The sequence below is a fragment of the Ranitomeya variabilis genome, chromosome 1 (genome assembly GCF_051348905.1).
Source record: "Ranitomeya variabilis isolate aRanVar5 chromosome 1, aRanVar5.hap1, whole genome shotgun sequence".
Classification (NCBI taxonomy): domain Eukaryota; kingdom Metazoa; phylum Chordata; class Amphibia; order Anura; family Dendrobatidae; genus Ranitomeya; species Ranitomeya variabilis.
In genome coordinates, this window is record NC_135232.1 from 549981382 (window position 1) to 549996238 (window position 14857).

At 48.1% G+C, this 14857-nt stretch overlaps 1 protein-coding gene across 3 annotated transcripts in view; it reads left to right on the forward strand.

Moving 5' to 3' along the window:
- PBXIP1 (PBX homeobox interacting protein 1) overlaps positions 1-14857 on the forward strand; it is a 60152-nt gene that overhangs the window by 2689 nt on the left and 42606 nt on the right. For 2 of the 3 annotated variants that reach the window (XM_077255616.1, XM_077255634.1), the window contains exon 2: positions 14638-14728. In XM_077255616.1, the coding sequence (XP_077111731.1) occupies positions 14669-14728 (60 nt within the window). In that variant the 5' untranslated portion in view covers positions 14638-14668. The remainder of the gene's footprint in view (positions 1-14637; positions 14729-14857) is intronic. The other variant, XM_077255625.1, reaches the window with a different exon arrangement.

Genomic DNA, 14857 nt, shown 5'->3' on the forward strand with positions numbered 1-14857 from the left:
CAGACCGGACAAGTTACAGGAAACTGGTTCAGACTAGACGGATTAGGAAAGCGGTAAGGCTACTTTCACATTTGCGTTTTAATCTGCAGCGTTTAATCCGCAAACGCAAGGACACGAAAAACGCAAGAAAATGCGTGTAAGTGCTACGTTTTAAAACCGCATGCGGTTACCGCATGCGTCATTAAAACGCTGCGTTTACATGCTTTTTCTTGCGTTTTCCATACGTTTGCGTTTTTTGTGCGCATGTTGAAAAAATTTTCAGGAGAAAAATCTAGAGCACAAGAAACAGCCAATGGGACTACAGAGGGCGTGTATTATGGGATATCTATATATAGACCCTAGGACAGCTGAAATCTTCAGATTTTGCTCCTGTATCCTGTGACAAGATGGATCTTCACATGGATAGCTTTTACTTCAAACTGGATCTAAGCATCAAGATTTTTCTGGCGTGTGCGTTTGCTTGGGAGCAACACCGAAACCGGGAAAGACAGAGAAGGACAAGGCGTAGGCGGTTTTGGCAACACCCCATTGTAGAACTGCGGGAGAGCCGTGGGGCATATCACACCCTCTATGGCGAGCTCAATGACAACCCGGACAAATTCCCGGAATATACCAGGATGTCACAAGACTCTTTCCGGGATTTGCTTGATCGCGTCCAAGGAGCCATCCGGAGACAGGACACACAGCTCCGTAGAGCCATTCCACCAGAGGAACGTCTCCTGGTTACCTTAAGGTACGTAATAATTCTAAACAAAAGCTAGCCATAATTTTTGCAGGTCTGACATGTATTTTTTGGCATTTTTTTAAATTATTTATTCTTTCTACAGATTTCTAGCAACTGGAGAGAGCTTGTCATCCCTTCATTTCCAGTACCGCCTTGGAATTTCCACGCTGTCGGGAATTGTTTTTGACACCTGCCAGGCTTTATGGACCATTCTCCATGAGGAATTTAAACCCATACCCACGGAGGACATGTGGAAGGAAATTGCGGAAAAATTTTGTACTGTTTGTGATTTTCCCAACTGTTTGGGTGCGGTGGATGGGAAGCACATCCGGATCATCAAACCAGCCAGAACGCGATCACAGTTCTTCAACTACAAGAAATATTTTTCAGTAGTTCTCATGGCAATAGCTGATGCGGACTGTCGTTTCATTGCTGTGGACATTGGTGCTTTTGGCCGTGGCAACGATTCACAGACTTTTAAAAACTCTGATATGGGCCGACGTGTGTATGGCAAAAATTTTAATTTCCCACAGCCACGACCACTCCCCTACACTCAAGGCCCACCGCTGCCATTTGTAATGGTTGGGGATGAGGCCTTTCAGATGAGTGAAAATCTCCTGAAGCCCTATTCAAGTCGGGACTTGAGCCGCACAAAACGGATCTATAACTACAGACTAACCAGGGCCCGCAGAACAGTAGAGTGTGCCTTTGGGATTATGGTGTCCAAATGGCGCATTCTAGCAACTGCCATAAATCTAAAAATGGAGACAGTGGATGAGGTGGTTAAAGCCTGTGTGGTTCTCCACAATTTCATTCTGGCTAAGGAGCGACCCACCATAGAACTTGATGAACCTGTTGCAAACCCTTTGCCTGATTACCGTCATCACCCGCTGCGGTCGACAGTTGAAGTAGGCCACATGCGGGACCAATTTGCTGCCTTTTTTGATTCTGAGATTGGACGTGTGCCATGGCAGGACAATATGGTGTAAATGTACTGCTGGCTTCGGGTCTGTAAAGTTATGTTTGAAATGTTAATGTTTTTTCTAATAAAATAATTGTGTTTTACTTTCTTCACCATGTCTCCTATCTATTTCCTTAACAAACCACTTTGGGTTTTTGGGCTTAGGTTGTTGACGTCATTGCGTCCTGTCATGGTTCACCAGTAGCTATTTGCCGCAGACTGTATAGACGATGGCTGTTATTGTCGCAGTATTTGCCCAGTAGTTAACATCAGTATTTGTAAGCCAAAAGCAGGAGTGGTAGTGAAATGCTGAAGTGGTGCATATGTGTTTTATTGAACTTTTCCTCACATAGTTCCACTCCTGGTTTTGGCTTACAAATAGTGCTGTGAAATACTGAGCAAATACTGACAGTGTGACGGCAGCCTACACCACAGATCTATAGTCATCAAGTCAGGTGTCAGAAATAATGAATTCATGATGCAAATGGCTCTTGAATTCATTTTTCCTGACACTTGTCCGGGTGAGTATAGATATGCCATGTATGACGTACATTGTCCCTTCACTTTCTGTGAAATATATGTAATGTACCAAGAAGATAAAATGGAGGTTAATACAATGCATTTCTCAAATCAGCAGGTGAGGGGTCATAAATAATGATTCTGATAAGACACGACCTGTTGAATATAGTTGTGCTGTGTATTACCACCATTTTGTCTTCTGTGGGCGACAAAAAGTCATGGAGTAAACAGAAAGAAGTGTTTTTGGAGAAAATACAATTGTTATTTTTGGGGTCAACCTCATATCTCTCAACCAAACACACACCAAGCTTCAGTGTTCTGCTAAATAAGTACTGGAGATTGGAGGTGGCCCCAATAAAGTGTTTGATGCATTTTTTGTTATTGGCGCACGGTGTGTGTTGACGGCGGCGAAATACACAATTAACCAAACCTTATTGGGGCAAAACACAGGTTTATTAAACACTAACAAACAAAAAAAAAATTAACTGCGCCTGCTTGGGGTTGAGTGCCGATATTGTGGGGTGTCGAGCTGTGAGGTCTGGCTTATTGTAGCAGACATAGGGGTGGCAGGAGAAGGCACTATAAGACTGCTGGGGTCAGGAAATTCAGGGATTGGGCTAGACACATGAGAGGGCTGAGACACACTGGAAGGGTGAGACAAACCAGACATTACAGACACATTGGGAGGTGAGGGGGGAGGGATAGCTATGGGGTTTTTTTTGCTTTGTTTTGCCTTTCCCTTTCTTTGGTTGGCGCGGGTTAGTTGTTGTGGTGGCGGGGACCGCCAGGGCAGGGTCCGGCAACGGCACTCTTGTGGTGGTGGCGGGGACTGCCAGGGCAGGGTCCGGCAACGGCAGTCTTGTGGTGGCGGGGGAACGCCAGGGCAGGGTCCGGCAACGGCACTCTTGTGGTGGTGGCGGGGGAACGCCAGGGCAGGGTCCGGCAACGGCACTCTTGTGGTGGTGGCGGGGAACGCCAGGGCAGGGTCCGGCAACGGCACTCTTGTGGTGGTGGCGGGGAACGCCAGGGCAGGGTCCGGCAACGGCACTCTTGCGGTGGTGGCGGGGAACGCCAGGGCAGGGTCCTGCGGCGACAGCATGGTGGTGGCAGTGGTGGAGGCCCAAGCTGGAGCAGCAGTTGTCATGGTGGTGGCGGTTGGCTGACCCACTTCACTGGGCATGGTGGTGGTGCTATAATACGGTCCGGCAGTGTTTGGAATGGAGGTGGCCGTGCAGTGGTATGCAGCAGATGTCTGCATTGACGTAAAGCGTGACAGTGTGGGCACTGGTGGAAATGCCCCCACTGTCTGCTGAAAATACCGACTCTGCTGCATAGCCTGCACGTAAGCAGCATTGCAGGCCTGCATAACAGTAATCTGGAGATCGGGACTAAGGTGTTCCGACATGCCCTGTTCTATCTGATTAAGAAAATGATGTGCTGGCCTCTGGAGGTCGGCTTTCACTTGGGCAAGGGCTGTGGTAACCTCCTGGATACGTGTGCTCATATGACTAATGGCAGTATCCAGTCGGTCACCCATCGCCTTGAGTCCCTCGTGGAAGACCGAGCTCAAGTGCAAAACCTCGGGCATGAGTGACCTGTCCGCGGCCCTCTGCCGCTGCCGGGAGGAGCCCATAAAAAATTGGCTAGAGGCAGAGGACTGGGGAAGGGGAACACCTGATGGACCAGCTTCCTGGTCTCCAGGTTGTGTGGCTGGCCCACTTGCTGCAGCGCTGGAGGATGGCTGGGACGGGTCCGTGGCTGACTGATGAAGGACCGCTCCAAAACCTGGGCCAACAGTGGAGCTCCAAGTGCTGTGAAAAAAAAAAATTAATACAAAACATTTACAAAAAGATAACTCCAGAGTTATATAAACCTTCAGATAGGGAAAGGTCACACTAGCACTATTTGGAGTGAATTTTACATCAGAATTTGCAAGCCAGGAGTACAACAGTAGGAAGACAAGTTTCATAAAACCACATGCTCAACTTCTGCATGCATCAACCACTCCTTGTTTTGGATTAAAAATACTGATGTAAAATATGAAGAGACGATGGAGGCGATACAAGCCATATCTCTATACAAGCCACATGTATAATCAAATGGACGATGGAGGTCATACAAGGCACATCTATACTCACCAGGCCAAGTGTCAGGAACAATGAATTCAGGAGCCATTTGCATCATGAATTCATTATTTCTGACACCTGACTTGATGACTATAGATCTGTTGTGTAGGCTGCCGTCACACTGTCAGTATTTGATCAGTATTTCCAATCGGTATTGGTAAGCCAAAACCTGGAGTGGAACTATGTGAGGAAAAGTATTCAAAGAACACGGGCCCCACTTCTGCATATATCAATCACTCATGGTTTCGGATTCCAAATACTGGTTCAAAATAGTGACCCAAAAATGCTAGCATTATACAAAACTTTTTTTTTTCTTTTTTAACCAATATACTTACGTTCTTCGTGCAAGGACCGGTCTCAAAAACGCAAGGATGCGGTGGTACTTGTATTTTCGTATCCTTGCTCCAGAACCACTTGGAAGCCGGCTGTCTTGGCGCAGGTCCTTGTTGAAGCGGTCCTTCATCGATCGCCAACGTGTTCTGACTTTTGACACTGTTGACAAAACAAAACATAATAGTTAGGACAATGGTCTTTTGACCGTGGTCACACAACTGTGTGTGCTGTGAAAAAGTTATGACTTTCTCTAATCATACACAGTTGTGTGAGCATGGCCAAGGTATTGACTGCATCACACTGCATTGCGATACTTGCCAAATGCAGAACGGACCCGAGCTGGGGCATTGGCCCAGCCATCCCACAACGCTGTGGCCACCTCATTCCAAAGCCTCTGGATCGTCACGTTGTTGGCGTGCAGTGGATCCCGGGTATCCCACAATGGGACTCGCTCATGGACCAGGGAGATGAGGTGTTCATTCTCTATGAGGTCCTCATCCCCTTCTGGAACCTAAAAACAAAAAGGACATTAATATTGGAGACATTCACATAAGGAAGACAGAAAACAGAATCAGAGGAATGGCATGAATATTGAAATAAAAAAACCCACTGGTGCTGAAGCAAAAGGGAAAGAAAGAGAGAAGTAGAAAGAAATGAAGATTCAAGAATTGTAAAGTGAGGATACAATAAACAGTCAGCCAGGTATACTTACACGATGCCGCCGTGCCACCCGACCGTGACTACGCTGCTCCTGCCCAGTCTCTTCCGCTGTAGAAGAAGTTGTCTGAAAAAAGGAAAATATACATTGTCATATGTGTAGATGTGACAGTGAATACTTACCAATCAGAGGAGGTGAATACTCCCTTCGCTGACATGTTCCCCTTGTGCAGGCCCAGGCGTTTCCTCATCAGAAGAAGAAGAAGACATTCTGATGCGTGCAGAAAGAAAGAAATGGCAGAAATTAGGACATGTAGAGACAGAATATAGAAAAGAAATGCATTGGATAGGATATACTCACATAGTTCAGAGGCTTGTTTGCTTGTTTGCTGCTCCAAGGGTTTGTGAGGCGTCTAGTCTGCAAGACAGTCTGATGAGTAGTGACCTGCAAATGTCCACTCCCTCCCTTTATCACCTTGTATGTGGGGGGTGGCTTATCAGTGTCTAGACATGTTTTTCTCAATTGAGACGCATGCGTCGGCAAACGCAACCAAACGCATGTGCTGAAAAACGCATGCGTTTACATAGACTGCAATGCGTTTTTTTGGCGCGAACCTTGCGCAATCAGCCGCATACGTTTCCAGGCGGCAAATTGACGCCTCTAAAAATTACTACATGTTGCATTTCCACGCCAAGACGCAGACGACTGGACGACGCATGCGTCGTCAAACGCGGCAAAACGCGAACAAACAAAAATGCATGCGTCGATAATGTTAAATATAGGAATACACAACGCATGCGGATATTTGCGGAAGAAACGCTGCGGACACAACCGCAAATGTGAAAGCGGCCTAACAGGTGCGAACCAGACGAGCCAGGGTCAGGACTTGAAATGAGCAGGACGGGATCAGAAGCGGGTTCAGACAGGACGGATTGGATCAGGAGGGCAGGCAGAATCGGGTACAGACAGGGTGGACTGTATCAGAATCTGGGAGCACGGCAACAGGGACCTTACTACTTAGACTGACGTGTATGACACGAATGAACTAGAATAGGTAAAGGAACTCCCTATAGGGGATGCCTTAAACACCTGATGTTTCCCAGCCATTGGCTGGGGACATTTTTAGAAGCTGTAACGAATGAAAGTGGAGGCACAGGTGTTGCAGTGCACATTCGTTTATTTCAATGTTGTGGAACCACGGGACCACGTACCGAGATAACTGCAGGGGGCGTAACTATGCGAGCCCCAGACACCCGTAGTAAAACCCCTCGAACAGGGTTAGAATGGAATGCCCAGGGGACCCAGGTGCTACTTACAGAGCCCGGTCATGTTGAAGCTGGCCCAGCAGTGCAGATATTCAGGCAGGGATAACAGAGTAGTAGTAGTAGTCGGATTACTGGTAGCGTAAGCAAGGGACGGAGCTGGCTCAGGCAATACTGTCATGGTCCTGAGTCTGGGTTAGTAGAACGGCTGGACCAGGTAGCAGTAGTAGAGACAGTGCAGGCATCGTTCCAGGTTCCGAGTAAGGAGGCACCAGTAGACTGAGGAGATAAACAGTATTAGCCGTATACAAGGAGGACTCAGCCCTGCTGTGCCTTGCCTAAGAGCAAACGGAACACTAAACTGAAAATTAGCTGCAAGAATCATTTGTTGCTCCGGCGCCCTCCCAATGGCAGAGGGTCCAGAAGTAACACAAAGCATAACATGATTGGTTAAAGGGAACCTGTCACCCCTAGATTCGAAGGTGAGCTAAGCCTACCGGCATCAGGGGCTTATCTACAGCATTCTGTAATGCTGTAGATAAGCCCCCGATGTTTCCTGAAAGATGAGTAAAAGAGGTTAGATTATACTTGCCTGGGCGGGCGATCCAATCCAATGGGCTTCGCGGTCCGGTCCGGGGCCTCCCATCTTCATAGGGGTGACCAGAAAATTGCCCACGTGGAAAATTGCCCACATGGTAAATTGCCCACACGTAAAATTGCCAATTGCAGCATCACAAAGTTTCAGATCCATGATATTTGAGGTGCAAGGTGAAGAATGCCCACAGAAAATTGCCCACAGGCTGAATTATAGGTTAAATGCTCTGTAGGACAGGGGGATTGTATATGCATGTATACATGAGATGCTCTGCAGGGCAGAAGAATAATATATAATTATAGGTGAGATGCTCTGCAGGGCAGAAGAATAATATAAAATTATAGGTGAGAAGCTCTGCAGGACAGAGAATAGCAAAGAGATATAGGTTAAATGCTCTGCAGAACAAGGGGATATTATGCAGATATACGTGAGATGCTCTGCAGGGCAGAAGAATAATATAGAATTATAGGTGAGTTGCCCTGCAGGATAGAGAATAGCAAAGATCTATAGGTTAAATGCTCTGCAGGACAGGGGGATAGTATGCAGGTATACGTGAGATGCTCTGCAGAACAGAGAATAGTATAGAATTATAGGCGAGATGCTCTGCAGCACAGAAGAATGTCGGCGAAAATTTCCCACATAAAAAAATACCAACAAGTTTATTAAGAACAGTTTATTAAGGAGTTCTAATAACAACAATAACTTACGTTTATTAAACAATCATTGCACACCTGCAAATAATTAACTGTTGGGTGATTGTCCTTGACTTCCATGGGCTCCATTGAAATACAATACAGCACAACACAACACAGGCAGCAAAGAAAGTGCAGAATGGATTTCAACAAAGGTCTCTGGGCCCAGTTTACTTCTCCAGGTTCTACAGGTTTGGTTCACTCATCCCTAGTCCCAGAGTCCGGATTCTGTACTTAGGAGTTGTCATTCCACTGTGCTAACAATAATTCTACTCTCGTTGTTTTGTGTGTGGGCCTAGAGACCCTTATTCCACTCTCATTGTGGTGTGTCTGGGCCTAGAGACCCTTATTCCACTCTCATTGTGGTGTGTCTGGGCCTAGAAACCCTTATTCCACTCTCATTGTGGTGTGTCTGGGCCTAGAGACCCTTATTCCACTCTCATTGTGGTGTGTCTGGGCCTAGAGACCCTTATTCCACTCTGTGTGTCTGGGCCTAGAGACCCTTATTCCACTCTCATTGTGGTGTGTCTGGGCCTAGAGACCCCTTATTCCACTCTGTGTGTCTGGGCCTAGAGACCCTTATTCCACTCTCATTGTGGTGTGTCTGGGCCTAGAGACCCTTATTCCACTCTCATTGTGGTGTGTCTGGGCCTAGAGACCCTTATTCCACTCTCAGTGTGCTGTGTCTGGGCCTAGAGACCCTTATTCCACTCTCATTGTGGTGTCTGGGCCTAGAGACCCTTATTCCACTCTCATTGTGGTGTCTGGTCCTAGAGACCCTTATTCCACTCTCATTGTGGTGCCTCTGGGCCTAGAGACCCATATTCCACTCTCATTGTGTGTCTGGGCCTAGAGACCCTTATTCCACTCTCATTGTGGTGCCTCTGGGCCTAGAGACCCTTATTCCACTCTCATTGTGTGTCTGGGCCTAGAGACCCTTATTCCACTCTCATTGTGCTGTGTCTGGGCCTAGAGACCCTTATTCCACTCTCATTGTGCTGTGTCTGGGCCTAGAGACCCTTATTCCACTCTCATTGTGTGTCTGGGCCTAGAGACCCTTATTCCACTCTGTGTGGTGTGTCTGGGCCTAGAGACCCTTATTCCACTCTGTGTGCTGTGTATGGGCCTAGAGACCCTTATTCCACTTTCATTGTGGTGTGTCTGGGCCTAGAGACCCTTATTTCACTCCGTGTTCTGTGTATGGGCCTAGAGACCCTTATTCCACTCTGTGTGGTGTGTATGGGCCTAGAGACCCTTATTCCACTCTCATTGTGGTGTCTCTGGGCCTATAGACCCTTATTCCACTCTCATTGTGCTGTGTATGGGCCTAGAGACCGTTATTCCACTCTCATTGTGGTGTCTCTGGGCCTAGAGACCCTTATTCCACTCTCATTGTGGTGTGTCTGGGCCTAGATACCCTTATTCCACTCTCATTGTGGTGTGTCTGGGCCTAGAGACCCTTATTCCACTCTCATTGTGGTGTGTCTGGGCCTAGAGACCCTTATTCCACTCTCATTGTGGTGTGTCTGGGCCTGGAGACCCTTATTCCACTCTCATTGTGGTGTGTCTGGGCCTGGAGACCCTTATTCCACTCTCATTGTGGTGTGTCTGGGCCTGGAGACCCTTATTCCACTCTCATTGTGGTGTGTCTGGGCCTGGAGACCCTTATTCCACTCTCATTGTGGTGTGTCTGGGCCTGGAGACCCTTATTCCACTCTCATTGTGGTGTGTCTGGGCCTGGAGACCCTTATTCCACTCTCATTGTGGTGTGTCTGGGCCTAGAGATCCTTATTCCACTTTCATTGTGGTGTGTCTGGGCCTGGGGACCCTTATTCCACTCTCATTGTGGTGTGTCTGGGCCTAGAGACCCTTATTCCACTCTCATTGTGGTGTCTGGGCCTAGAGACCCTTATTCCACTCTCATTGTGGTGTCTGGGCCTAGAGACCCTTATTCCACTCTCATTGTGGTGTCTGGGCCTAGAGACCCTTATTCCACTCTCATTGTGGTGTGCCTGAGCCTATAGACCCTTATTCCACTCTCATTGTGCTGTGTCTGGTCCTAGAGACCCTTATTCCACGCTCATTGTGCTGTGTCTGGGCCTAGAGACCCTTATTCCACTCTCATTGTGGTGTGTCAGGGCCTAGACAATCTTATTCCACTCTCATTGTGCTGTGTCTGGTCCTAGAGACCCTTATTCCACGCTCATTGTGGTGTGTCTGGGCCTAGAGACCCTTATTCCACTCTCATTGTGGTGTGTCAGGGCCTAGACAATCTTATTCCACTCTCATTGTGCTGTGTATGGGCCTAGAGACCCTTATTCCACTCTCATTGTGGTGTGTCTGGGCCTAGAGACCCTTATTCCACTCTCATTGTGGTGTGTCTGGGCCTAGAGACCCTTATTCCACTCTCATTGTGCTCTGTCTGGGCCTAGAGACCCTTTTCCATGCTCATTGTGCTGTGTCTGGGCCTAGAGACCCTTATTCCACTCTCATTGTGGTGTGTCTGGGCCTAGAGACCCTTATTCCACTCTCATTGTGCTCTGTCTGGGCCTAGAGACCCTTTTCCATGCTCATTGTGCTGTGTCTGGGCCTAGAGACCCTTATTCCACTCTCATTGTGGTGTGTCTGGGCCTAGAGACCCTTATTCCACTCTCATTGTGGTGTGTCTGGGCCTAGAGACCCTTATTCCATTCAGTGTGCTGTGTCTGGGCCTAGAGACCCTTATTCCACTCTCATTGTGGTGTGTCTGGGCCTAGAGACCCTTATTCCGCGCTCATTGTGCTGTGTCTGGGCCTAGAGACCCTTATTCCACTCTCATTGTGGTGTGTCTGGGCCGAGAGACCCTTATTCAAATCTACTCTGCATTTCCTTCCATCCTATGTCTGCCTGCACCTGCAGTATATCTGTATGATACACAGCTACGTAGGATCTATTCACTCTTACTCTTGGTAGCCATAAGTGGACAGGGAAGGAAGTGCAGGCGCCAGATTCACTGCCACTGAAGTCAATGGGAGAGCGGCGCTGCTATGGCACTTCCGCTCCTCTGACAGATTCTGACTCTCACCTTTCTGCGGTGCCTTCTGGGCTTCCAGGACCATCTATCTCTGCCAGCAGCACCCTGCTTTTGGTGGGCACCCACTGAGATGATAATGTATTAGATCTGACCTGCAGTCCCATGTAACTCCGCAGATAATACAGTGATTCTTTTGTGAGTCCTGATAGCAGCCATGGCTCCTCTGGATCACACTGCTGCTGTTCCTGCATGTGCTGCTGTTCTGGGCTGATGGGAGGAGTAAGGCAGAATCAGTGAGAGGAGAGCAGTCTAGATCTAGCTATTGCTGATAATGACAGACTGCTACAAACCACAGGTCTTCAGCATGTTTGCAGTTTTGCACTAGGTCAGCTGTAAGGCCATGTGCACACGTTCAGGATTTTTCGCGTTTTTTTCGCTATAAAAACGTGATAAAAACGCGAAAAAAACGCTTACATATGCCTCCTATTATTTACAGGGTATTCCGCATTTTTTGTGCAAATGTTGCAATTTTTTTCGCGAAAAAATCGCATCGCGGAAAATAAGCAACATGTTCATTAAAAATGCGGAATTGCGGGGATTCCGCACACCTAGGAGTGCATTGATCTGCTTACTTCCCGCACGGGGCTGTGCACACCATGCGGGAAGTAAGCAGATTATGTGCGGTTGGTACCCAGGGTGGAGGAGAGGAGACTCTCCTCCACGGACTGGGCACCATATAATTGGTCAAAAAAAAAGAATTAAAATAAAAAATAGTCCTATACTCACCCTCTGATGGCCCCCGAAGTGTTCCCGCCTCTCTGGTGCATCCTCTCTCTTCGGTTCCTATAGATGGTGTGGTTCAGGACCTGTGATGACGTCACTGTCTTGTGATTGGTCGCGTGACCGCTCATGTGACTCACGCGACCAATCACAAGCCGCGAGGTCATCACAGGTCCTGAACCACACCGGCATCTATAGGAACGGACGCCGCTGTGGAGATCGTCTGGGTGAGTATAACCATTTTTTATTTTTTTTATTATTTTTAAACATTCTATCTTTTACTATAGATGCTGCATAAGCAGCATCTATAGTAACAAGTTGGTCACACTTGTCAAACAGTATGTTTGACAAGTGTGACCAACTTTACAGTCAGTTTTCCAAGCGATGCTACAGATCGCTTGGAAAACTTTAGCATTCTGCAAGCTAATTACGCTTGCAGAATGCTAAAAAAAACGGGAAAAAAACACACAAAAAAAAAATGCGGATTTCTTGCAGAAAATTTCCGTTTTTCTTCAGGAAATTTCTGCAAGAAATCCGGACGTGTGCACATACCCTAAATCACAAGTTGATCACACATCATGTGAACATCCTCACCTTTCACCTCAAATAACATAGATCTGAAACTTTGTGATGCTGCAATTGGCAATTTTCCGTGTGGGGAATTTTCCGTGTGGGCAATTTTCCTGTGGGCATTTTTCCTGTGGGCATTTTTCAGAGAACCCTTCATAGGATGAAGTTTTCTTCTTGTCTTCACGCTGCGGCTCCGGCGCAGTCGTACTTTGTCTGCCCTGTTGAGGGCAGAGCAACATACTGCAGTGCGCAGGCATCGGGCCTCTCTGACCTTTCCCTGCGCACTGCAGTACTTTGCTCTGCCCTCAACAGGGCAGACAAAGTACGCCTGCGCCGGAGCCGCGGCAGGAAGAAGAAGAGGACGTCATCGTAAGAAGATAGGAGGCCCCGGACCGCGACGCCCATCGGACCGGACCGCAGCGGGACCGACCCTGGGTGAGTATAAACTAACCTCTTTTTCTCGTCTTTCAGGATACATCGTGGGCTTATCTACAGCACTACAGAATGCTGTAGATAAGCCCCTGATGCCAGTGGACTTAGCTCACCTTCAATCGTTTTTGGGGGTGACAGGTTCCCTTTAATAGCATATTTTAAAAAATGTGTGCTGTCTCTTTAAGAGACGGGGAGAGCGCCCTTGGCACCATACTCGAGGAAGTGCTGGCCGCACGCCAGGGAGCAGGAGGAAGGCCAGAGACCGTGGCAAGGTGCTGGGGAGCAGAGAGAGCGGGGGCCCCTCAGAGGCACGGGCATAACAGAAGCACACGCGCTGCCCCTTTTAAGACATGTGCAGGTCCTGGGAGGAAGCAGATGCTGTGGGGAACAGAGCAGCACGGGAGGGTAAGTGGACACGCCAGCGTCCCTTCCGAGAGGAGGAAGGAGACTTATGTAAGGGCACCAGCGCATTTCTATCATTGGGTCGCCTTGTGGTGATGTACTGGTGTCATTGTGAAGATAGTCTACCCTTGTGTTTTTGGGATGGTGTCCGTAGTGGTGAGCTTCTCTCATTGTGCTCTAGGGATGTTCTGTGATGTGGTGAGTTGGCTTTGTGATGATGGAATGCTCTCTGTGATGATGTATTGGCCGTGTTGTGTTGGTGAATTGGCCTCGTGATGATAGGTTGGCCTTGAGAAGATGGGTTCGCCTTGTTTCGTTGGTGAGTTGGTCTTGTGATGATGGGTTGGATTTGTGCTTGTGAGTTGACTACTGTAAAGATTGGATAGTCTTGTTTTGTTGGCCTCGTGATGATGGGTTGCTCAATGTGTTGGTGGGTTGACCTCATCATAATGCTGTGTTAGCCCTGTTGATGGTTCCAGCCTTGGCCTGCCAGTGTTCCTGTCTGTGTCACCTCCACATGTTGAGTGTTTTGGACGGTGGCATTTTCAGTTGATGATTGCGGGTCTGGAGCAGCTGTCGTGTGCTCCCATTATTACAACTGAGATAAACACTGAAGGACAGCAGTAGAATTGCGTATTGATCGTTAGCCAAGAGCCATGTGAGGCTATGTCCCTGAGTCCTTTGTATACTTGGGTGCCCTACTATCCAGCTCTCTTCATGTTGGAGTCTGTCCTGATCCTGGTGTCATGTGGTATGTATTGTGGTGTAGAATCACCTGCTCGCCTTCGTCTGTGCAGGCTGCTGCCACGCTGCTCCGTGTTCTGTAACGTTTGCACATACATCGCTCTGCCCTCAGCTCATTTGGATGAATTTACAAGTGAGATAAATCATTAACAAAGGAGGCGAATTCTCTGGGTCCAGTAAATAGAAGAATAATGGGGTCACAGTCATCGCGCTGGCATCATCACACTAGTGTAAGTCTTACCTACGATGAGCTGTAACTCAGTGAGGGTGGCAATAAGGCTAGGTTCACATTGCGTTAATGGGTTAACGCTAACGGACTGCGTTGAACGGAGAAATTGTCGCAATTAACGCCGTGCAACGGGTCCGTTAGCGCACCCATTGACAGCAATGTGATTTTTTCCCTGTAGCGCATCGCTAGCGCATGCCATTTTCGGCACGCGCTAGCGATGTGCCGTTCTTTTGTGACTTTTGTGAAGTGCTTCCGAGGTCCAGTCCTCGCTAGCGCAGATCGGGGACCTGCGCTAGCGGGGACAGCGAACGCGGACCCTAGAGAAACATTGCGTTAGCGCAATCCGCTAGCGCTATGCGCTTAACGGATTGCCCTAACGCAATGTGAACCTAGCCTAAGTGTATTTCTTCCTGGAAACTATCAGCAAGCAGGTTAGCTGCCTGTTAGCAATTAAAAGATGGGGTACATTCTTAGTTCTTCATAATTTCTGCTAGCTGTACATGGAGATACATAGTCCGGGGGTCCACACAACATCACTACTGGAGGATGATGGGGGAGGGTGGTGATGGCCAGGAGTTTCATGTTGTTCATTCTCAGCAGGGCTGTTGCTTCCATATTGGGGTGAAGGATGTCGGAGGGTCACGAAGGCTGCGACTCGGAAAATAATTGGGTGATTCCCAATGAGGAGGTAAGAGAAGAATCCCTCTGTGATAATGTCCTGTGTTCAATGATAGTGCTGACATTCTGGTTATATTGGCAATGACGCTGTCCTCCGGAGCTCACAGTCTGGTGATATTGGCAGTGACGCTGTCCTCCG